The 25939-nt window shown below is 45.1% G+C and overlaps 1 protein-coding gene across 3 annotated transcripts in view; it reads right to left on the minus strand.

Annotated features, from left to right (window-relative positions):
- Positions 1-655: 655 nt before the first annotated feature.
- The window catches only part of TENM4 (teneurin transmembrane protein 4), a 493982-nt gene continuing 468698 nt past the window's right edge, over positions 656-25939 (minus strand). For all 3 annotated transcript variants that reach the window (XM_074983382.1, XM_074983375.1, XM_074983367.1), the window contains 4 exons: positions 21276-21572; positions 18127-19741; positions 13326-13468; positions 656-1998 (listed from right to left, as the gene is read on the minus strand). In XM_074983382.1, coding sequence (XP_074839483.1) covers positions 1240-1998; positions 13326-13468; positions 18127-19741; positions 21276-21572 — 2814 coding nt within the window. In that variant the 3' untranslated portion in view covers positions 656-1239. The remainder of the gene's footprint in view (positions 1999-13325; positions 13469-18126; positions 19742-21275; positions 21573-25939) is intronic.

Genomic DNA, 25939 nt, shown 5'->3' on the forward strand with positions numbered 1-25939 from the left:
TTAATCTTAAGATCCTTGTAGCCCAGTTGGGTGAAAGGGGAAAGGAACAGTTAAAAGGTTTGTTCCAATATTTCCCCTCCTGCTTCAACTTATTATACCTTCTAAATTCCTTGCTGCTGGGAGTCCCAAAGAGGCACGTTTGCCATCATCTTCAATGATCTACCAACCAGTTTCCAGCTAATAAAAAGCTCCAAAAAGCAAGAATGCTGGGGTATTGATTTGCTGCGCTCTTCAGTGGTACGTCAGTGGGAAACTGCCCTACCTTCAGACTCAAGCTAGCTTCTTAAGTATGAAGTTGCTGCATTGGATATGGCCAACCAGACCCCCAAACACACAATGTGGTGTACTGAAATACTATGTATTTAATGAAGTTATGTCTTCAACTTCGGTGCATTCAGCCCACCTAGAGAACAGCTCTAGGCACAAGAGAGGATATTTTCCAATAGAATGGTAGCATCTTTCTTGGCCTTTACTGTCTTTTGAAATTAAAAACAGGATTTCTGCATGGACCAAAAAAGAAAGAGGAAAAAGTCTATTAACATAATAAAAAGAGACTGTTTTGTTTTTTTAATTCTAGTTCAGGAAGGAAGAGAATCATCTTGCAAGTTAATATATTCAGCTCCTTTTGCCTCTATAATCTACTTCTTTGCAGCAGGAGCCCATGAAATACTTTAAGTCCCCAGTGAAAGATGAAAACTACTTTTAAGTTCTCTTCTGAGGCACACGGTTCAGACAGTCACTTTGAGAGAGTCAGCGCCATCTTCTGTTCCCAGCATGCCCAGCCTGAGCTTTCCGGGACATGGTGGGACCCACCATGGCTGCTCTTCAGGTGGAAGGCTATCTGTCCCTGTCCCAAATAAGAAAGGATTAGGATGAAACAAATTAGCACAGACACCCATTTCTCACTTCACACCAAGTTACCTATGGATGTACGTTGACCACTCCCCACTTTAAATTCCTCACAAAGGGGAAAAAAGGACAAGAGACAGTAAATTTCACTGTGATCACACTACGGCAAAATATACCTTCTGTTCATTGCAAAAAACATGTGAAGGCCAAATTTAAAAGAATAAAAAAAAGTATGTTGCATGAGTTACAGTGCAACCATATTCTTTCTGTCTTTAGTCTCCTCCCCCCACCAGTTTGTTTTAGAAAAAGGATTGAGTACAACACAGTCAGGTAAGTGGCCACAAAAGAGTAGCTGTCTTTGGCAAGAAGTCACCGTATTGACCCTCTCTGTCACCTTCTGCCCATTTCACTCTGTCTCATAAAATGGATGTTGTTGGCGCTGTCTGAGAGTTCTGGGTGTTGCTCCACTGAGATCACAAAGTAGCCATCATAGCCCTGCACCCGGCCTGTGTTTAGCACTTGCTGCTTTTCCCCTTCTGTCCAGGATCGAATGCCCTCCTCCCCATCTCGCAGTCTCTGCTGTTCTCTGGCCCAGGCCTGGGCTATGGCGCGCTGCCTGGCCAGCTCCAGCACGCGGGCTTTCTCTTCGTCCAAGGTGGTCCCATAACGGGTGTTCAGACAAAGTGCACCATACTGGAGCTGGATGTCCGTGTAACGTCTAGTCCTTCCACTGAGCACTGTGTTGATTTGGGACACTGTAACATTCACACCATTCTCCAGGGTTCTCCGCCCACCAGTGAGGCCCAGTATGGACAAGTCGCTTTCTGATGGCCCTTGCTTAACAAAATAATGTGTGTCCACCCCCTCAATAGTGAAGTGTAAGTTCTCCAGGTAGTGGGCATTGTTCAGAATGGCTGCAATCCGGCGCCCGTCCTCGTTGGCCAGGCTGATGATGTCAGTGGCCACACGCCCATCCTTCATGGCAAACTTGACCCCTTTGCCAAATACAGATCCTCCCGAGGCAAAGTTCTTGTTCTCCTTGATCTGCCAGCACCCGGCAATGCTGGAGCTGTAGATCTGTTCAAAGCGCTCTAGGGTGACAAAGGCCTTCAGCTGTTTCTGCACTTCACACTGCACTCCCAAGATGGACTGGGAAGGAAGAGAAGAAGAGAAACCCATATTAGAAAGAGACACATGGGAACTGACTGGTATCATTAACACACTGGAGACTGGAGAAGTAACATGGCATGACCCAATGAGAAGATCAAAAAGGTTCTGCTTTGTCTTGCTAATTCTTAACATTCATCTGGAAAATAAAATCTTTTTTTTTTTTAGTGAACCAACTGATTGAGACACCTATGCATGCAGGCCATTCTCCCTGGCTATGTCTAGATTACAGTGATTTGTCAACAGAAGTTATATCAGAAAACTTCTGCTGACAGATCACGGCCAGACTGCTAAGCAAGAGTGATCTGCTCTGTCGACAGAGGGCAGCTGCACTGCCCAACCGCGCTCTTGACAAAACTATCAACCAGAAGCACCATAGACAGGGCTGCCCTGTGTCCCAGGAATGGCCAGACCAGCTTTCTGTTGACAGATCTCTGTTGATAGAGGTGTTATGCCTTGTGGGCAGTGGGCTAAGACTGTCAACACAAGTGTTTTGTTCTGTTGATTTACTGTTGACAGGATGCCTTGGGAAACGGAACGCTCCAAGGGTTTGTAAACACAAATGCCAGTTTTGTCAACAAACCCTCTAGTGTAGACATAGCCCCTAACTGTCGTAGTGCCAAGAAACTGGACTGAATGTAACACCATCCCTCTGAGACAGTGGAAAGCTGAGGTGGAGAAAAACTAGCTGGCAGGGGAGTTTATGACTTGCTGGCAACAGTGAGAACTGTTTGCAGTCTACCCCACTCCTTCTGTGATGTTGGGTAAATTAATTGCTCATGCGTCAGTTTGTTTCATCTGTAATCAGAAATAATTCATAGCTGATTACTGGGATTCCTCCAGTGATTAATTTTTGTACAGTCCTGTGAGGAAAGGTGCTCAGTAACCTAGAAATATTTGATACCTAGCAGTTTCCTTCTGTTTTAACCCATTTTTGGTTAAATCCTGCACAGTGTGATCCTTGCCCTGGCCAAAACACTGATTCCCAGAGCCCCTCCATGCCACTTGAAGCACTGGCCAAAGTGGATCATTCAACAGTTAAGTGAGGGGCTAATTCTTTCCCCCTCTCACTGCTACTGTGCTCCCAGTCTTCCTGTGGGATCAAGTCTTCAGCTGTTAAGACTCAATCCTGAAGCTCCTTTTTTACAGAGGCCAAGCTTGCATTGACATCAGTGGGTGCTCTGCCTGAGCAAGACCCAAACATGGACCTCATCCTTACATCACCTGTCCAGTTTTAATGCAAAGTCACTTTTGCTGTTAGCATATAATATAGTAAGTGCACCGAACAATTCAGTGGCTGATTGTTACTGCAAAACGCCAATAGAAACACACTCAACTGATGGGAGTGCAGTATTCCTTCATACTTTGGTCCAGGAAGTTCAAATTTCAAATTTCACAAAAGTGAGACGATGCCATAATAAAAGTCTCTTGCCTTGCCCAGGGCTTAATTCAATCGACCAATGACAGCCATCATTAAATAGGTTCGCCTCAATATGAAGACACCTTTTTTCAGGGGTAACAAAGGACAGTTCAGACTCCATGGTCAGTCCAACTTCGGCCTCTTGGCTGAGCCAACACAAATTTACATGGGGCTGTTGTGAGTACTCATCAGTGAGGCATGTGATCCAGCGCTTTTTCTCTTTTCCTGTTACATATTCAACTTCTAACATTCTAGCAACAAGACACAGCTGCTACAGCACTTTCCATTTCTAGCAAAAGATCTCAAAAGCTTTTTATAACAATGAATGATGTTAGCTTCCTAATTCCTAAGAGGGTATATCAACAGGCCCATTTCAGCCATGAAGAGAATGAGGCACAGATGATTAAGTGACTTGCCAAATGTGTCACTAGAAGTTTGTGGGCCTCACTCTGAGGCTAAATTCAGCACTGACCTATCCCCTGTGCAAGACACCAAAGGAGTTGTAGGTGAACTCTATTAGGATGCAATGGCTACGTCTACTCTAGAAGCATCTGTCAATAGACCTTACTGTCAACAGGGAGATCTCGACAGAATCTCTGTGAACAGATTGCACGTACACACAACTTCCTCTGGCGACAGAGGACTGCCAGACTGCACTGCCCTCTCTTGCCAGAAAGCGGAATGGCAGCTCTGCAAAGAGGGTGGCCTGGCAACTGGAATTCCTTCCTCTCTGTCAACAGAAGTGTCTACACTGCACGCCTGTTGACAGTACTGTGTGACATATTGTTATGCCTCGAATTTTTGAGGAATGATACTGTCGAGGCAAATGCAGAGTTCTGTCGTGAATCGGTCGACAGAATACTTTAAGTGTGTAGATGCTCCCTGAGTTATGTCAACAGAAGGAGTCTTCTGTTGAGAAAACTCTCTAGTGCAGACCCAGCCAATATGACCAATGCTAAAGATGAAGAAAGATCACCCTTTTTCCAGCATGACCCAGTAAATGACTCTACAGATGTAAATGCTACAAACTCCCCTAGCGCATGCTCCTTAGTGGTGTGGAACACACACTCAGGCCGTGTCTACACTAGCCAAAAACTTCGACAGAACAAGGATGGCAACTGAACTTCGACAGAACAAGGATGGCAACTGAAACTTCGACACAACAAGGATGGCAACTGAAATAGATTACGAAATGGGAATGGTATTTATACCTCTCTGGCTACATCTACACTAGCCCCAAACTTCAAAATGGCCACGCAAATGGCCATTTCGAAGTTTACTAATGAAGCGCTGAAATGCATATTCAGCGCTTCATTAGCATGTGGGCGGCCACGGCACTTCGAAATTGATGCAGCTCGCCGCCGCGCGTCTCATCCCGACGGCGCCCCTTTTAGAAAGGACCCCGCCTACTTCGAAGTCCCCTTATTCTCATCTGCTCATAGGAATAAGGGGAGTTCGAAGTAGGCGGGGTCCTTTCGAAAAGGAGCACCGTCGGGACGAGACGTGCGGCGGCGAGGCGCGTCAATTTTGAAGTGCCGCGGCCACCCGCATGCTAATGAAGTGCTGAATATGCATTTCAGCGCTTCATTAGTAAACTTCGAAATGGCCATTTGCGTGGCCATTTTGAAGTTTGGGGCTAGTGTAGATGTAGCCAGAGAGGTATAAATACCATTCCCATTTCGTAATCTATTTCAGTTGCCATCCTTGTTGTGATCAGGGAGGGAAGAGGGGCTAGACTAGTAATCCCACTGTTGCTAAACTCATTTTAGATCTCAGACCCACAGTTTAGGCTGCCTTTGAATGCTGGGCAAAACTGCCTGTAGACTCCTATAGGGACAGACCTAGTTTGCCTGTCCTTAAATGTGTTCCCCAGGATTAAAGATGGCAAAGGGTTTGTTAGACCAGCCTCCCTCCATGCAGGACTGTTCCCTCTGACATATGAATGTTGCACTGTTTAAGAGTCTATTTCTTGACAGCCTGGTGATGTCACCCCTCCCACCATGAAACTACCGTGCAGCCTTTCACTCAGAGGAAGGGTGTTGGTGCTCTGGATGCCCGACTGAGACATGACTGATATGGATGCAGCCCTGTCAGAGATTCCTCTACACTTGTCTCACTTCACCTTTGCCAGCAGTGAGTTGTTATCGACAAGTCCGCCTGAACTCTGTTCCCCTTTTCTTCTGGGCAAACAATCCAGGGTCCCACACTGTCAAAGTGCTCATGCGCAGCAGAATCAGGATGCCCTGGTGAATTTGCATAGCTGCATGTTTCCCCTCCTCCACTCCTCAGCTGTTCTGTTTACCAGCTGGCACAGTACAGGGCCCCTTATTAATCAACACTGAGATTCTGCTGACTTTGCAAGACACAGATGAAAGGAAACTTTGCCCCATCCTTCCAGAGTAGTGTAGCGCAGGTATTCTCTGAACAGGGGAATAATCAGGCAGATGGCTAAGTTAAGATACAGATAGATCGAATGCCCTAGGTTTTTGTCACCAAATCAGACCATTGAATACTCAATTAAAAATATGTGTTTAGTTTCCTTTGTGTTTCATGGCAGCATAATAACACACATGACTTTTCCTTAACATAGTAATACACAGCCTCAGGGACATTCATGAGGTGAGATAATGTTCTGATATGGCCATCATCACTGAAAACAAACCAAACCACCAATCTACATCAGGACAGAATAGCTAGCCCAGTGGTGTCCAAAACAAATATAAGGGATCGCCACTGGCCCTCCCTCCTTTGCCAGGTGCTGCTCCCCTTAAGCCAGACATCCCCCACCCTACCAGGCAGCCCCCCGCCCACAAGATTACTCACTGGAGCCGCCCTGAGGCTGGAGACTACCAGGTCTGGAGCAGCAGCCTCCACTCCTGCTGCCACACACTTGTGGTGGGGCATGTGTGTGTGGCGTGGCTAGAGGGGCAGCCCACGTTCGCCACAGTCTGATTCCCCATTTGTCACGTGGGCCGTGTCTACACTGGCACAAAACTTCGAAGTAGCCACGCAAATCGCCATTTTGAAGATTACTAATGAGGCGCTGAAATGCACATTCAGCGCCTCATTAGCATGCCGCCAGCTGTGGCTTTTCAAAATTGCCGCATTTCGCTCCTGCGCAGCTCGTCCAGAGGGGGGACCTTTTCGAAAGGACCCTGCCAACTTCAAAATCCCCCTGGGAATAAGGGGATTTCAAAGTTGGCGGGGTCCTTTAGAAAAGGACTCCCGGCTGGACGAGCTGCGCGGAAGTGAAATGCAGCAATTTTGAAGAGCCGCGGCTGGCGGCAGGCTGATGAGGTGCTGAATATACATTTCAGTGCCTCATTAGTAATATTCGAACTGGCCATTTGCATGGCTATTTTGAAGATTTCTGTTAGTGTAGATGTAGCCGTGGTGAACAGCTAATGTACTGGACACTGCAGACCTAGCTTGCGGTTTAGTGAGTGTCCCTGTGATTCATCAACAATAGCACTTGGCACCTTTTATCTAAAGATCACAATGTACCTCATCACCTGAACCATCTCCCTTGTTTTGTCTGTCTTGTTTGTTTCTCTTCTTTTCCTTTTAGAAAGCACCCTACTGCACGAGTAATTTCAATCACCAATGAGGAGGTGCAGAGAAATGAAGGGACTTTCTCAAGGTTCCACAGGCTGGGTCTACATGTGCCCCTTCCTTTCGAAAGGGGCATGTTAATGAGTGGGTTCGAAAGATGCTAATGAAGCAGTGCATATTCAGTGCGGCTTTTCGAACCGCGCGTTGCCCGTGGAGACAGGACCTTCTGAAAGGACCCCTCCCTAGTTTTCGAAAACCCCTTCTTCCGATCACCAGATAGGAAGAGGGGCTTTCAAAAACTGAGGGGGGTCCTCTCGGAAGGTTCCGTCTCCACGGGCGGCGCACGATTTGGAAAGCTGCACTTTCAAATCGCCGGGCCGCCATTATGCTAATGAGGCGCTGCATATTCATTGCGATGCCTCATTATCATCTTTTGAACCCGCTCATTAACACGTCCCTTTCGAAAGGAAGGAGCACGTGTAGACATGGACAATGAGCTGGTGGTAGAGCCAGGACTACAACTCAGGTCTCTGGACTCCTCATCCTGTGCTCTCTGCTTAGAGCTATACTAATTTAAGCTGAGAAGTAAATTGGATAGCTTTGATGCTGCACCACCATTCCTCAACTCTCACCATCCAGCAACACAAGCCTGCAAAGTAATGTGTTCCACATAGTAGCACAATGCATTATCACGCAGAATAAATAAAAGTCCTTTGGTTACCTTGAAAGTGAATCCTATAATATGATGACTTTGAAAACTGCTTAATTTTAAGTCTGGTGACCTTGTCTGTATCCCTTTTATAGCAGAATGTATTGGGAACCATTCTTTTTCTAAAAAAAAATCTTATTTTTTACACACACACTTCACCCTGTATGCTCCACTGTGAACAGAAAAGGGGAGATGCAAACAGATTATGCAAAGAGACAGCACATCCCTGCCTTTGAAACACTCTATCATTTCTGTTTCATCTGACAATCCATTTTAATAAACTAGGAAGGAAGAGAAACATAAAATTATCATTGGAGCTGAAGATGGCACAGAGCAGAGCTCTCTAAAAATGCTGTAGGTTTTAGCATCTGTCATCCAGAGGTACAGTATAAAAACAGCATTACAGCAGCAGGGAATAGTGGTGGGATTTATTGGTTGTATCATTTCAGTATTTGTCACTGTACAAAATTGACATATGTATTCTCAGTTTGTTTTGCTTTATGATCTTTTTTAATCAGATGCCCTAAGGCAACATTTTACTTTGTCTAGTAATGACCCATTGGAGAGAAGAGAGTGACCTTCATTGTTTGTATGCTGTGGTAAGAGCTCAAGAGAATAGTGCATTACAGTGATCTTGGAATAACCACTTGTATTTTGCCTGCGGTTCTCAAGGATTTAAAATACCATAGCCAGCTTCTATCATCTACTGCTTTAAAAAATTCCTTACACTCTGATACCTATTCCTTTCTTATCATAACAGTCAAGATATGACAGAAATCTTAACATGTTTTGTTGTTTCTCCTTATACCAGTATTTCCCTTACTAATATAATGGACTTTTCGTTGACTTGCTATGTGTAGACTATGACTAAGGAAACATTGTGGAGTGCAAGGAGCATTGTATAATCAGACAGAGATAGTATGGGAGCTCAAGGGCTGGGTAGAGGCACTCTGATCTCAGTTTGTGCCCAGTCACCCAAGTAAAACATCTTTACATTAACTACACCACGGTCTTGTCTCCTCTAAGCCTCTTCACAGCATTGGGTGGAAAAGCAGAGCCTCTGCCAGCAGAGGGGTGGAAAGTGGCCACAGGGTAAGTAAAGGGGCCCAGTTAGAAGCCCACAAAAAAGGAACAGAGGCCAAAAGAAGGCGTAGTTTGGCTTTATCATGCAGAGTGACCAATATATGAGGTCACAAGGGAGTCTGCTGTTTGCTGATGACAACTGTAGGTGTAGGATAAAAATTCCTAATGTATTTCCTGGTTATTCAAGCTAAGGCTTTGCTAAGGCTTCACAACTAGCTTGAGATACATTAGGAAGTTTTACCCTACAGTAGGGATCCACAGTGAGAGGGGTGTAAACAAAAAAGCTTGCAATAACGAGTTTTAGCTTATCCAAGAAAAGATTTAGAGGTGGCTCTCTCATGGTCTCCATTTATCTATATGGGGCAGAGATTTCTGACAGGAGAGCGCACTAGCAGTCAAAGGCATATGAGATCGAGTGGTTGACAGAAAATTTCACATTAGAAACAAGGTGCAAGTTTTGACAATGAGGGTACTTAGCCAGTAACACAAGTTATCTAGGGATGTACTGGATTCTCCAGCACTGTCAGTCTTTAAGTCGGGACTGAATGACTTTCTGAAAGACATGTTAACAGGTGAAACAAAAGTTACAGGCCCACTGCAGGGACTTCTGAGTGTAATTCTTTGGTCTATGCTAATCAAAAAGTCCGAAATAAGATGATCCATCATTTTTGCTTCACTTTACAACCTATTTTAATGAACTAGAAAGGAAGAGAAACAGAAAATTATTGTCTGAGTTGAAGATGGCAGAGAACCTCTAAAAATCTATTGATCTGATTTCTGAAGGCATTGAGTACCCACAACTCCCAGTTTAGTCAAGGCTGTTCAGCAGCTGAAAAAAATCAAGCTACGTATTGATGTGTCTAAACAAAGATTTAGCAGAATTGCATGGGAATCTGTTTTCCCGTCCTGCAAGAATTTTTGAGTTTGCTAAAATGTTTTCCACTCCAGTTCAGAAGAAAAAGTCATAATGTGGAAAGTTTTTACAAGTTGGAAATCCGAAGATTTCCAGATCAGGTCAATCAAACCATTTTAAAATAATTTCAAAATGTTTCATTACAACTTTGACATTTAATTTTTAATGTTTTCAGTGTAACTAAATTAAATAGCTAAGAAAAAGTTAAATAATGTATGAAATTACATAGAAGGGTTTCGAAACTTTTTGTTCCCCAATTATTTTATTTTATTTTTTTTTTAAAATTATGAGTTGTCAAATGACTCTTTCCTATAAAAAGGTGTGGTTCTGACACATTGGCATTTTCAAAGGAAAAACACATTTTGTCAGAAAATTCCTCACTGCGTCTATGATTAATTGCCAGAGTTTTTGGCACTAAGTTTGGGGCCTTTAAGTCATTAAATCAAATGAAAACAGACTCAGTAATTGGCATCTCCCATGCAGGAGAGGGAAGCATTATGACCCCCACTTTGTAAGTGGAAGAAACTTTTGCATATAAGATTAACTTCTGTCCCTTCTTGGTAGGCACAGTGCACTCATTTGGGCTGGAACTGATGTGGCGTCTGTGTGGAGGTGGTCAGGGATGGGGTTCAGTGAGTTTGTACAGGGACTGTACGTCTACGCTGCAGACCACAGCTCCATTTGGGTGGCCTCTATGCGCACATGACAGATGGTGGAGAAACAGCAGGCTAGGACCAGAGATCTGTCACTAGGTCAATCCCCTCATCCTTATTCATCTCCTGTAGGCGGAAGTGTTAGGACCACAGGGGCTGCAGTAGACTCCGTGCAATCTGAGAGAATGGCAGCACCTCCCTATGGAGATTCCCAGCAGTGCGGTGAGGATTTTTCTCACATGATGCTGCACAGAAGCTGAAGCACATAATCCCTGTCTTGTGCATTAACCCCAAAATCACTTCTGTTTTTACACCCCTCCAATGAAAAATAATGTGGTTCGTGCTGGGGAGAAAAAAGTTGGCTCCATTTACAAAACTTACAGGGTGGGCAGAAGGCATTCCCGATGGACTAGGTTCACTAGGCCGGAAGAAGTAAAGCCTCTTGCATGCGTGGAGGATCCACCCAGGGGAAGGTACTCTTAGATGACACAACACCCTATTTCCTTCCACAGCCAGAACAATACAGATCTGTCTCTGCCTCCTGCAGTGTGCTGAGGAAAGCCAACAGCTGAGATGGACTACACCTGCCTGTCCCTGCAGCCTCAGTTCCAGACAACAAGCCCCAGGTATCAGGGCTGCAATGCTCATGAGACTGAGAGCAGTATAGTTAATGAAATGATGACTGCCCCTCCCTGCCCCTGCAGATAGAGCTGTAGAGCGCCTGCAATTACTTGGTAATTCAACAAGACAAAAGGGAAAAAGAAGCAAAATTGGATTCAGGTGCTGCAGCTCTGCAATATGCCAGAGGTCGCAAAGCATCCCCTGCTGCCCAATAGCACTGAACTTGTTCAACAAACAATTTAGTGACAGCCTCACAGTCACAGGAAAAAAGTGCAGCCCAAGAGAGTATTGGCTTTTAAATGACACTCCAGCATGGCGTGGGGATAACTAAGCTAAGTTGTACCTAGTGCAAGGCTGATGGGAGGCTGGATATTTCCAAGCTGGGGGACGTGCAAAGCTCAGCATTATGCACCTCCCATCTCTGAAAGGCAAGTAGCCTGATGTTATGGAAGGGGGGTCTGGGATCTTGTTGCGTGCACTGAAGATGAAATGCAGTCTTTTATGAAGGGTTACTTGCCTTCTCCTTATGCTCCAATTTGCCCTTCGTAGATAAGGGAACTGATTCTGAGCTCTTAGGCCAGTACAGTGATGTGGATCCGAAGTCACTCCATGGATGGTGTGGAGTAACTCAGTACTTACATTGTCTAACTCTGGGCAGTATCAGGCCAACTGACAGCTAGGATCCAAGGAGTCAGAGAAGGGGAAGATCTGTTAAACAATCCGACTGATGCCACTGGAGCTAATGCAGAGCTCTCTGCAACAATATATTTTCAGGTCACTCACCCAGACTAGTTTTAAATGAGCCCAGTGCAGGCTTGCCTACTGACAGCAGTATGGGGAGGGGATGGGGACAGTTGCCCTGGGGCTCAGCATTTCAAAGTGGCCCAGAGCTCTGGTCCCTGCTGCAGCTGAAATAGCAGCAGCAGCAGCCAGAGGTCCAGGTCCCTTTGAAACGTCACAGCAGTGCTGCTCCACTGCTCCAAAGGAGCAGAGGTGGAGGCCCAGCACTGTAATCTGAGCAGTGCCAAGGGCTGACTGCCCTAGGCCCCACCCCTTCTGCCCTTGACACCACCCCTTCCAGGGCACAGAACCAGGCCCGCATCCCACCTTGCCCCAGGGCGCATGGCGGCTGCTGGTGCTGCTGACCCAGTGATGGGACTTTCTCCAAGCACTTCAGAAGGCTACTACGGCTTAACCAGTTTTACCTGCAGGAAGTTTTTCCTATCCATTGACAAGTGCTGTGTCGTCTCTACCTTTGCGCTGGACTCTTCCACATGGGAAGAAAGCAGCAGACCATGTGCTTGGGTTTTAAGTGACTTCTGTTTTCAAGGTGATGATCCCATTTTGTGCATGCAATATTGGCTGCCAAAAATGAACTACAATCATCATGGCTCAGGCCTGAGTTACTGCACAGTGATATGAGACAAAATCAAGCCAGGTAAAAATTAAGCTCTCAAGAACAGCTGTCTCATGGACAGACTTATTACATGGTAAAGTAGTCTCTAAGGGATGTAATGGGAGTTCTTTTGCTTTTAAAATCAAACTGGACTAAGCACTAAAAGAGATACTGTAGCAACCAATTTTGTTGTGGGGGATGGGTGAGTGAGCCATGAGGTCTTTTAGCTCTGATTTCTTGGTTTAGGGCAGTGGTAGGCAACCATCAAGGTTGTACATGTGGCCCACACGACATTGTGTTTACCACTGCCCACATGCTGGATAGCCAGACTCCTCTGGTTTCTATCCATGTATCTTTTTTCCTATTGTTATGACCTAAGTGACATGCACATAAAGCAAGGGCCTCTGAAGTGAGGTGCATGCTGATCGCACACAACATCAAACCATGCGCTCCCTCCGAATCCAGTCAAAGCACTGCTATGGTTCAGTTGGCACACCCACAAATTCTATGTATGTAAGTGCAGTTAGCAAAACTACCTGCTCTCAGGAGGCTGTCTTGGTTATGACAATCTTGTGGCCCACTGAGATGGAGAGCCCCTCATGCAGCCTGCTCAGAAACCTCAGTTTCCCAGCACTGGTTTTTAGGGGCTAGCATTACATCTATGCTAACGTGACATTTTTCAAGAAAGAAAAACAGTACAGAATAGTTTTATTCAGCGATCAGCAGCAAGTATCAGAGAAAGGACCCCTGGGTGATAAAGAACTTCAGATGGACTTATTTCGTCACATTTCATGACTGGAGTTGGGAGGGACAGCAGCTGATCGCAGGCCACCTTTCACTCAGGTCCCCTGAGCATCTGCAATAGCAGATTGATTTTAATTTCTACAGTCATCACTGCACCTGGAACATGCAGTGACAAGAGCCACGTCAGTGCCTGAAGTAGACAGAACACATGGTCTCACCTTGCTATTGTCCCACTCTTGGGTTTTCATCTGTGTGTGGATAAGCTCATACGATGGCTCCATGGCATCCGTATCTGGCTTGGGATATCCAGGGATAACATTGTGTAGTTGGAAACCAAAGGTAAGCAGCCAGCTGTTGACATCTGGGATGTGAGAGAAGCATATGAAGGTCATCTGTTATTATTATTTGTATTGCAGTAGAGCCTAAAAGCCCGAACCACTGAGCAGACCCCATTGTACAAGGTGCTATACAAACCCATGGTAAGACACCAACCCCGGCCCCAAAGAGTGTACTACATTTCATTCACAGGAGTAACACCATCAGAAATGATTCTTTAAAGAATCACATCCTAAAACTATGGAAGACGAAGGAAATTACCACAGAACCAAACAGCGTCCCAGTCCAAGTTCTCCACTTTTTGCACACAGCTGAAGTATATATTTTGTTAAAAAAGTCAAAGCAGAAGCAAACTTTCTGGCTCCAAAACTTCTCTGAGTTTGTAAGGCCCCATGCACCACAATGGTGCAGCACAGAGCAAAAAGCACAGGAATAAAAATACAATCAGATCGAGCTGTTATAATTTGCCTGAGGATTAAGATTGTCTAGGTGGCTTTGAAAAAATCTCAGCTTTAACGTCCATCACCCTGAAGCATTCTAACTGGTTTAGATGCTATGAAGTAAACGGAGGTGCTCCTGAGACAGGGTACACAGGTAGCGAGCAGCTGCCTTTGCTAATTTTTTACACTGTTATTTAAAACTAGTGTCCGTATGATCATTCCATTACACTCATTGAGCCTTCCCCAGTCCAGCTCATCCCCTTACATCGTAAGCAGCTCCATATAGATGTGATGATTAAACTCAGTGGAGGGACTGTTCAGGAAGCTTTAATTTTGTACTATAATAGAGGGAGACTGCTGGAACCAGAAAGGAAGTGATGCTAACCACATTGCTTGGGAAGGTGAAATTTCTACCCAAGAAAACGCTACTAGATGTGCCACAGGGAATGTCCCTGCTTGGGTAGTGGATTTGATGCTTCAGTCAGTCTTTTCAATCTCTAACATCTTTTATTCTATGACCAACAGGAAAGAGCTGAGGGAGTGCCTAGCTGGAGGAAAATAAAACACTAGCTCGACTAGCTCCCGGATCTGCCTGGGAGCAGCACACAAAAGGCTTTCCTATTTGTCTTCTTCAGTGCACATAATGATTCTAATTTTGCTTTTCTTCATTGACTCACAAAGGAAGAAAGGAAAGAAGGAAAAACGGTGCTGTAGATTGCACCTCCCTGGTCAGGCCCCCCTCATGACCTCAGTGGTCCAGGATAAGGGATTTTCCTGAACCAGGGGAGGTGAATACCCCCCAGTACCTAGTTGCCCCCGCTTGCCTGCCACAGCGGGCTCCCAAGCTGGCTCCTGCACAGAGCTGCCAACGGATGCTGGCTCTCCAACCTCAGCTCCACAATGGGGGATGCCAGCTCCCTGAACATGGCTCTGTGTGGTGTTGCCGGGGAATGCCAGCTCCATGCCAGGGGATGCTGGGTCCCCAACTCTGGTTTCATGTGGGGCTGCCGAGGGCTGCCAGTTTTATGCTGGGGTGCAGGCTCCATGACCCTGGCTCCACGGTGGGGGGTGCCAGCTCCCTGAGCATGGCTCTGCGCAGGGCTGCCAGGGGAAGCAGGCACCCTGGCTCCAGCTCCCTGCAGGGCTGCTAGGGAACACTATTTGCAGACCCGTGGCACCCTGAGGAGCTGCTGGGCGGCCAGCTTAGGTGCCCTCTTGTCCCAGTCCTCTGGTCCAGGAGCATGCCTCATCCTGCTGGATGAGAGAATGCCAGTGTTTGGAGGTGTAACCTGTACCATAATCACCAATAACCTACCTGTCATTTAGTCAGCCTCTGAACACCGTTCTTTTCTGGGAAAATCTGAGGGGCTGAGGGTCAAAGTTTAATTAACTTTCAGCTCCCAAGGGATTTAGGACTTCCATATTGTAATTACCTCTGTGTTGATGATTCATTTGTTTCAAGCGCCAATGTATCAGCAAGAGGTTTGCTTTTTATTTCATCAAATTGAATCGACACTAGTGGGATATTCTGGATGGGGGAATCATTTTTCCCACGTGTTTGAATGTGTGTTTCTTAAGAGATGGCTGGAAAAGCAGCAGGGACATAAATGACAAATAGTGTGCTTCCAAGTGATTGCAGAACCAGAAGCCAAACAAACACACTGTCTATTGCTTGTTTTCTTGCAATCCAAAATTTTGAGTTTGGGCTTGGGTCCAGAAAGCTGCTGCATCAAGCCATGTGGAAAAAGGGGCATTGCTGTAATAAAACACTTCTCTTACCACACAGATTGTTTTAGAAGCGTCTTTGGAAGGAAGGTGAGGTGTGGGCGGTGCGATGGAGGGAGTAAAGCTTTGTTTGATTATTTTTTTTGTTTTGTCATCAGCCACCCCTGTTTCCAAACCCTCCTAATGTGAAATTAGCAGCTTTGATATGCATATTTTGGACCAGGTGGCTTGGAGAACAAAGTAAATCCATAAAAGAAAGAATTTACTCACCAAACATGCTCAAAACAATGTCAAAAGGGGCACAGGGGGCTGCTGAGCAGCAGGAAAATATGTAATGTCTGAAAAGATTTCATTCAGTCTTTGTTGATTGCTTCTCACAAATCTGACTTTGAAAGCATCCGTAAGCAGGATTTGCTTTTTTTTTTTTTTCGGAAGTGGGTTGGTAGGTTGGAAGGAACAGGAAAAATAAATGTGTGGAAGGAGAAGTTAAGAGATTGAGGGGAAATATTAATTTGCTAAAGGCAATGACACCTTTTTTTTTTAAAGTACGTTTTGCATCACAGAGGTTTCTGAGTTACAGTAGCCCTGCCAACACATTTCACAGTAAATTCATCTGGGGTACTGAGAGAGACTGCTTAATGCAGACACGTGTAATGAAAATGTCAGTTCAATCCATCAGGTTTCCTGATTTTGGCAGCTAAGCTCTGCATCACGATGGGTACAATTGCTGAAATATTCATGTTGAACAATGGGCCTCTCAGAACAAGAAAACCTGCTCCTCCTACTCTCCCTGGAGCGCACTCCCAATTCCTACAAATGTGCTGGGAGACTGAGAGTGGTCTCCTCAGAAAATGTACATGGGCATAGGGATGTGTCTCAGGGTGTGGGAAGTCCATAACAGAGGCTACATCTACACTTACTGGGAATGTTGACAGCTGCTACGCGATCTTAGGTACAGGAATTGCCTACCTAAAATTGCCTTTGCAGCTGTCAAAATTGGTCCCCATCCTCACTGCAGAATGTCAACAGGCGCACTCCTCCTACCAACATTTCTTAATCCTTGTGGCTCACAAGGAGTTCCGGGTTCGACACTGACCCCGGAATGAGCCATTTCATGCATACGTGAAACGGCTCCCCGGAATATCGAACTGAAGCATTTGATCTTCCGCAGCTAGTGTAGACCTAGCCTCAGTAACACAACCATGCTGCCCTAACCCTCTAGTACAGATAGCACTAGGTCAATGGAAGAATTCCACCAACGACCTAGCTACTGCCTCTCAAGCAGATGAATTAGCTCCTGTGTTGGAGGAACCCCTCGCATCCCTGCTGGTGGTTTTAAACTGAAGTACTACAGTGGTGTAGCTGTAGCATTTTAAGTGTACACATACTGGAATCTCATACTATTCACTCAGGGTAAAGGAGTCTTCTGATTTTATAAACATGAGGATATAGACGAGCCCTGATATACTTTTTTAAAACTCCCTAAAACATTTCTAAAACAGCTTACCTGTCAAACATGTGGCACATGCAGAGTATATGGTTGTTAAAAAAGTTTTGTCAGTGCTCACTTGGGATGGCCTACATAGGCTATTCATATTAGACATATATGAACATATATAAGAGAAAAGTAAATTCATTAATTTAATTCATTCATTAAATTCATTAATTCATTAATTCCACCTGATAAAATCATATGATCATTAGCTCTAAGAGACTCAGGTCTCCTAGAATCTTTCCTGCTGAAATAAATTCACTTTGGAAACCCATTCTTCTCACTTTTAAACACTTGCTCAGTGTATCTGTTCCACGTATTGAGATTAAAAAAGTCCCTAATCTTTCTATATTTCAGCATTAAATTTAAGACACGCAGTACTTGGTTTTGCTAGCTTTTAACAGGCAATTTGTTTTAGGTTGCTGCTGCCATTTTGCCGAAACTAGCTTATCTGCAACTTGTCTTTACTGCAAAACTGTGCAAACAAAGTTACTCATATACAAATGAGAGGGGTTATCAAGACGTTAATCTGCAATTTAGTTGGTGATGCTTGAGGACAGGAACAATTGGAAACAAAATAAAGGGAAAAAATAAAAAGAGCAGGAAGGAAATAAAAAAGAAAACCTGTTGGGTAGATGTGCAGTTCTTGGCTTAAATTTTTCATTAGTTCTGTGTATGCAGCCAGTGATCCAGCTGTGGAAGGGTTAAAGGTGACCTGCAAAGGAAAAATATATTGGGCTTGTGCCCTCTTTTGTTTATTTATGTGCAAAGAAGAACTGAAAAGTTTGGTGTGGTTTTCTGGTTTTTTTTAAAATTCTGCTTGTAGCTTTATGTTAGAATCCAGGCCCCTCTCCAGCTTGGAAGACTCTTTAGTGTTTTCTTTTTAAAGAGAAACTCAGTCCCTGTCTAGACTGGGAGACTATGATAGTTAGATTGTTGAAAGAAAAGGCACAAATTCCCCACCTAAACAAAAACCAACTTGTGTACACACCAATTAAAAAAAAAAAAGATATGCAGAAGTCTTACCTGTCATGTAACATTTGATATCCTGTGAGTTGCTAATAGGGTTGTTATTTTTGAACATATACAGGTTGAAAGGCATTATGTTGTTGCTGCTCAGATATTTCCACATATTGTGATCTGGGCTCGTCCACCGCCCAGCTAATACATCGTAGTCTCGCCGGCCCATGTGGATCAGCTTAGTGAGGGGGTCATACAGACCTCCATGGTATCCAATGACAACCTGGAAGTTGGGATTGGTGTCCATGTAAATCTCCCCATATGCTGTGTATAGTATCTGCTTGATCATTAAGCCCGTCCCACTGAAGACTGCCAAAGGGGTCCCAATGTTATCACAGGCTATGTAGAATTCATCTCCACTGCTAAGCTCCATTGCAAAGAGGTGGCCTTGAAGATCATAATAGAGGGACGTAATCTCAGAACTTGAATGGTTGTACAAATGGGTGACCTTAGTGGGATTGGTCAAGTCTGCATAGAAGAACTGTAAATGATGGCCATGGGTAGTTTTGCTAGAAACTCTTCTTCCAAGGCCATCATAGCGATATTTCACGCTCCACCCGCTAGGTTTATTGTATGCTTTGATGAGCAGGCCTGCTGAGTTGTACTCAAAAATGTCATTCCCCCTTTGTTTCAGGAAGCCATCTTCATCCATTTTGTACTGCACATCCCCCAATCTTGTAATCCTGTCCCTGAGGTCATACCTTAGCGGAGTAAGACGAGCACTGTTCCCTGGACTCAGCAAGTGAAGGTTTCCATTGAGGTCATAACTGTAACGCCAGAGTGGTTTGTCATTGATAGACACTGTTTGCAGTTGGCCATCAGCATCGTATTCATATGAGTACCTGCTTGTGTTTGCATATGGGCCAACCTTCAGCTCCTTCTTCACCACTCTCCCCATGTTGTCATATTGCACAGTCATCCAGTACATGAGAGACCTGAATATTTCATACTGAACCTCCTTCATCCTACCATAGGCATCGAAATGCTTAGTGTGAGTCATGACAGCAGTGGTGATAATCTGATTGATGTCATAGTAGATGACCCCAAATTTACCAAACTGCTCTGTTTTGCCTGACACATCATCATATCTGTACAGATCAATGGGTAATGGTGTCTCATTGATCACCGCTTGCATGCTGGTCACTCTGAAGCTGTTATCATAATTGTAGTCAAAGCGTGCATTCACCATGCCTTCCTCCGTGAAGCGGAAAATCTGGCGGTCGATGAGTGGGCCTATCTGCCTGTATCTGATAGTACAAGTGAACCCTTCATTCTGCAGGTTTATTGTCTTTAACATACCAGCGGTTTCATCGTAGGTGAAGCTAATTTTAGTGGTGTCATAGAGCATTTCAGCTAGCTTGGACAGTTTGCCATACTTGTAGATGACGCGCCTCCCTGTCCCCAAGTAGAAGGTGTGAAGGAGCTGTCCTTCCTCAGTGAAATCCTGAATGACTGAGGCATTGCCCTCTGGAGGCCGGTAAATGTTCCTGTAGTATCCAATGGAGCGGATGGTTTCTAAGGTCTGACGGGCGACATTGGGCATGGTGACTGATGACAGTCGATCATTCTTATCAAACTCAAAGATGTACTGTCTCTGGCTATGGAGGAGCAGCACCATGGACTAGAATTGGTGGGGAAAATGAATGAATTATTTTCTTAAAATGTTAAGGCATGATCATTCTGAACTTTTCTGAGAAGTTAGTATTTCAGGACTTCACCACATAGTAAATATAAGACCAGCAAAATTTAAATGACCTGCAGACCTAACAGAGGAACTAATATGTGGCCAGTCACCATCTGGCCGCTTTACTTGGCAGATCCTCTCCTTTCATCTCCTCTCTGTCCCTGTTTTACACTGTTCAGCGAGCATCACTTCTTCATGATGGGATTTCTACCTTGTTTGGAGTCTGGAGGAGGAGTCAACTTTCCTTTATGTCTGTACAGCATTTAAGACGGTGGGTGTGGACACCAGGACAATAAGCTTAAGTAGTGAGAGACTCACTTCAGTGTGATCAGATGTGTTTGGAAGAAAAACAGGAAGGGTCACAGGCACTGCTGTAAGGCTTGGACTGAAGGCACAGAGCCAGGGATCCCCCTGTTATGACTGATCCAAAAAACCCTAGCCAACTCTCCCAAGTTCACTTCTCCATTTGCCACTACGGGGCAAACAGCTTAACAACAACAAAACACAAAAAAGAAGCAAGCAAGCAAACAAAACCCCCAGGCAACCCAGTTTTTTCCCTGATTAAAGAGACTCATCTGCTACTAGTTACTTACTGCAAATTTCCTAATTCTGTTCTCTAACTCAGTTTCACTTAATGCATATGCTGGGATACTGTTTGATGTTTTTTGCCAGTTAAATATTGCTTTACACTTATTTATCATTTATATCATTGTAGACCTCAGAAGCAAGACCTCATTGTTTTAAATGCTGTATAAACACACAGGGAGATACAATTCCTGCCCCAAAGAGCTCACCAATGGATTAAAAGGAAGATGCATAAGGCTATGATTAAATCTCTTTCTGATCCCTGCAGCAAAGAGAAAGCCATTTCCCACCCGCAACAGAGCATTCCATAACTGGCTAGCTGAACTCGTCTGTCTTCTTCCCACCTTTCCCTACTACTCCAACTTCCTCTGAAGCATCAGGAATTGGCCTTTGCAGAAGGCAGAACTGCTAGACTTTAAGAACTGTTGGTTCTTCCTTGTATGGAACATCCAAAATACATTCCTACTGTACTCTTCTCTTGATGACTCATGGCATCTATAACTTGACTAGGATATAATTTGGTTTTACTGGAGACATTTTATTACACCCAGCGCAATGAAGAACTATTGTATCTCACTAACCAAAGTTTTGTAGGGTTAACATACATGCACAGTGAGGTCGGGCTGGATGGAGAATATTGCCCAATACTTGGTGCTAAATGGATCTGTTATCTGGGCTTAGATTCTACAGTTATATGCATCTTAAAATAGGTAGATTAAATAGATGGCTGTTGGTTAGACTCTAAAGGTCAGACTCTCCATTGGTGCAAATCGGTGTCACACCACTGAAGCCAAAGTAGTGAAGTCTATTTGCACCAGCTGAGAATCTAGCTGTAAGTTAGCAAATACAGTGAATAGCCATCAGTAAGTGACAAGAGGACATATACCTTCTCTAAGTAAGTGTAGCTCCATGCTTTTCCATCAGCAAAGATCCTCGATATAATTCTGCCAGACTGATCGTATTCCATCCTTTCTGACATAGTGCCTCTCTGGATCCCTGCAATGTGGCCTCCTGGGGAATAAGTCACGTTAACACCATTCAACCTGCTGCTAGGTGACCAGAGGCTAGGTCTGCCTGCTTGGTCATACAGAATCCGCAGGGTGAACTTGCGATGGTCATCATAGATTTTTTCTGTTCTTGTCACACGATCAAAGTCAAGGGATAACAAGTTTCTGTTGTGAACCTACAGGGCAGAGGCAGAATGAGAATTAGAAAGGTACAAATGATTTTATGTGGCAAATTATAGCTCCACCCACATCAAACACTCCTTTGGATCACTCCCAGTATAAAGTGCAGAACATACCGATGTGTTAACTGACTGAGGGTAAGATTTTTCAAAAATATTCACTGTTGGCCTAACTCTGCTTCCACACATCAACTGAAGCTGCAGCCAGTGACGACTTCAGTGGCAGCAGACGCAGGCCACTGTTGAAAGCATTTGAAAGTCCTGTCACAGGGTGTAGAATGTTGGCTGTTTTGCAAAAAACGTCAGACACCCTCTGCTCACAAGGGACCTAGAATTACCGCTGTACAGCTGTTGTAAGTCTGCAGGAAGGTATGCTGGTAAAAGCTTGCTGGGGAAGCTTGCAAAGGTGCTTGACTGCCCTGTGTCAGGGGCTAGGTCTGCCTGCTTGGACCCAGCAAATTCCCCTGCTTTCATGGGTGTCAAGAGTTCATACTTTTTAAAACAGACATGGTAGCGAGTCATTGTGCTTGCAGACCCTGCAAGGAATAGTGTGGATGATTCGTCAGGTGTAACTTTTCCCTTGTGTCAGTCCTGAATCAGCTGGTGGTACAGGCTTTTTTTCATGAAACTTAATATGGAGGCCCTGATCATCTACAGCCACGAAAGACCTCCTGACCCTACTGCCAGTAAGAGGTGTGGTTGTTAACCCCCAATGTCCTGGCCTAATCCCGCCTTCAGTAATTACGTTACTGCTGTCTCAATACCCTTTGCACTTTCTGTTGAAGGCCGGGTCATATGTGTTTCAAAGGTAAAGGGAAATGTATTATTGTATTTCAAAGAGCTATAGATAATAATGGATAATGAATGCACTACTGTTTAGCTATGTTTGTCTAAGCATTTATAAAGCCACATTACTATTGTATTTAATCATATGCATATTGAAAGCTGGTTGGTAACCAGGACTCCTAAACTGAATGAGATTTGGATCTCAGCCCTGACCTAGGTTTGATCTCGAACTGATACTTGTCACTGTGATTCTGAATTCCCTGTGACTCTGTTTTTGGGAGGGAATATGGAGTTGAATATCTAACAGCAGAGGGAAGAGAAATTACTTCATCTTGGTAAAAGGAGACAAAATACAGTTGGAGTATTGTGTCCAGTTCTGGGCACCACATTTGAAGAAAGAGTGGAGAAATTGGAAAGGGTCCAGAAAAGCGCAACAAGAATGATCAAAGGTCTAGAGAACATGACCTATGAAGAAAGGCTGAAAGAATTGGGTTTGATTAGTTTGGAAAAACGAAGATTGAGGGTGGACATGATAGCAGTTTTCAGGTATCTAAAAGGGTGTCATAAGGAGGAGGGAGAAAACTTGTTCTTTTTGGCCTCTGAGGATAGAACAAGAAGCAATGGGCTTAAACTGCAGCAAGGGAGGTTTAGGCTGGACATTAGGAAAAAGTTCCTAACTGTCAGGGTGGTCAAACTCTGGAATAAATTGCCTAGGGAGGTTGTGGAATCTCCATCTCTGGAGATATTTAAGAACAGGTTAGATAAATGTCTATCAGGGATGATCTAGATACTACTTGGTCCTGTCATGAGGGCAGGGGGCTGGACTCGATGACCTCTCAAGGTTCCTTCTAGTCCTAGTATTCTATGATTCAAAATTTGGAATGCAGGATTGAGAAGTCCAGGGAGGATGGCTCCAGATGGGGAGAGGTCACACAAGCAAGGACCAGACTGCACAGCATTGAGGAGAGGCGGCCGTTGCCAGAGAGGACGGAAAAAAAAGTGACCAGGTCTATGAAGCAGAATGGAGATAGTCTATGCATGTTTTTTAGCATGAACCATTAGCATTAGAAGAGTGATTTGATATCTAGAAGGTGCTGGATTACTATAAATAGAGCAACAGGAGCAGCAATTACTTATAAATGGGGCTTTTATTCTGCTGGAACGCAGCGGAACTGCATTCTGGCACCCTTTTACCTGGTGCCGCCATTTATAAAAGACAGTTGAACAGCTCCAGCCGTATGTGGCTCTTTAAAGAGCCATTTGCAGCTGCTACTCTCTTCCAGCTCCCAGCATCCTGCCACGCTGAAAGAGAACTCAATTTAATTGGTTTAAGCAAATCAATTACACTGAGTCTTTTTATCAGAACAGCAGGGTGCTGGGGGAGCTGGAGGGAGCCACAGCTGTGCAGTGAAGAGCAGACAGCTGGTGCATGTGGAGATCTGATTTCTGGCTAAGGTGAGTGAATCATGGGATTAAGCCTGGGGGTGGGGCACCAGTGGTTGGGGGCTGTGGGAGGAAGGGGGAATTAAGCTGTCTGGGGTCGGGGGTAGTCTTTTTGGGTTGGGGGGGAGTTAAGCCACCTGGAGGGGCAGCTCAGACCCTGTGCTGGGGGGTGGCTGTGGCATGGGGCTGTTGGCACGACTGGATGTGAAGTGGCCAGGCTGGGTGCACTGGTGCTGAAATGACCTGTGGGGGCTGCTGCTCTTTGCCCTTCTGGGTATGCTGTACTGCCCCAACTGCTTCCCAGCCGCCACGGAGAGGGGCGGGCCACAGCAGGAGGCTGGCCAGAGTTGCAGATGGGCCAAGGCTGATCCCAGCGCTGGGCGAGTGACTGGGTGCTTAAGGTGGTGGGAGGTGCTGGGGTGAGTTTCTATCCACCTGAATCATTGACTAACCCTATCTGGGCAGGAGCTGTAATTATGGGCCCAAAGAGCTGCGCGTGGGGTGGCAGGGTACAACATGAAGTGGCAGGGAGGATGCAGGACTGGGGCTCTTGACAGTGCTTGGTCCTGCCATGAGAGCAGGGGAATGGACTAGATGAGCTCTCAAGGTCCCTCACAGTTCTCATGTTCTATGATTCTTTTGCAAGCCAAAAAGCAGACCGAGGTTGCAGCTGTTCGTGATGTCTGGCCTCAAGTTGTGTTTGGAGGGCTCAGCAAACAAGTGCTTGTGGGGAGGCAGCTGTCATAACCTAGGATCAGAAACTTGGGGACAATGGTGCTCCAAGAAGAGCCTCTCAGCACCTCCAGCACATACTGCTTTCGTTTGGCCCAGGTTGTGAGCCTGGGCAACCAAAGCTGTTCTTACAACTTCCTTCTTGTAAAATTACAAGGCTTTTGTAAACAGCAAAGTTACTTGTCAGACACTATGGAAATGGATACTGCTGGATGCCGGGTATCTGTGCTAGTGATTGAAGGCAGTGGAAACTGTTGACATTTATTTCAGTGGCAACCACCTACAGTAAACTCTTTCATATCTAGCAGCTCCGGCACTGGGTGGTTGCTGAATAATCAAGTGTTCTGGATAATGGAGAGGTATACCTAACCAGGCATAACACTAAAGAGAAACCAGATTAGGTATGAAGAAACAAACAAAAGAAACAAAAATTTATTTACCAACAACAGTAGTATTGTACGTTGTGAACTTATACTGTATTTGCTGTACGTATTTGTATTTTCTTTCACTATACTGTACTTATGGAAAATGTAATTAAAATTTACTTATGCTGATTATTTGAGAGTTCCAGATGATAGAATGCTGGACATGAAAGACTTTACTGTATATAGCTTCTGCTGAAGAGAAAGGGAGGTGTGGAATTTGTAATTTAGAGACTGATGCTTGGAAGCACTTCAACACATGCTTTGATTTAAACACATGCTTAAATTCCTTCCTCCACAGAGGTACTTTCCTGAATCAGGGCCTTAGGAAGTGAAAACACAGATGAAGTCCAGCAGCACTTTAAACTCCTGCTGAATACACACCACAATATAAATGTATCACTGAAGTCCAGGGTGATTTATGGTGGGCCCTCAGGGGCGGTGGGGGTGGTTAAGCCATGCAGGAGGCAGCTAGGTCTCCATGAAGGGGGAGAGGGTTAAGCTGTCAGAGGGTGGCTTTGGCCCCACACAGGAGGCAGCTCGGGCCCCATGGGGGGCAATTAAGCCCCCGTGGGGTGGTTTGGGCCCCATGTGGTGGGGTTAAGCCATTGCGAGGGTTGGGTCTCGGGGAGAATGAGGCGGTTTGGGGCTTAAGTTCTGATTCCATTTTTCTAGAAGAAAAGCACTTACAAAGAAGTGTAAAAGAGAGAAAAATGTATCTGTCTCTCATTTCTCCACAGAACAGATACAGCCACCATGCAAGCTAACCGTGCTGCCCTCTGCCAGCAGAGCTGGAAGGAGCCCTTCCACAGCTTGGAAAGCACCTCAGTGCAATCCCTCTTTGGCCTCTCTGCCCCAAACACCAGCAGCAATGGCAGGTATGGTGCTGGTTACTTTTAGCTGGGAGCATCAGCCAGTCAGAATTGGATTGAATGACCAAATAAGTCACTGGACACCAGTTCAGTCCAGCTCTTCTCGTGT

Source organism: Carettochelys insculpta, chromosome 1 (genome assembly GCF_033958435.1).
Source record: "Carettochelys insculpta isolate YL-2023 chromosome 1, ASM3395843v1, whole genome shotgun sequence".
NCBI lineage: Eukaryota > Metazoa > Chordata > Testudines > Carettochelyidae > Carettochelys > Carettochelys insculpta.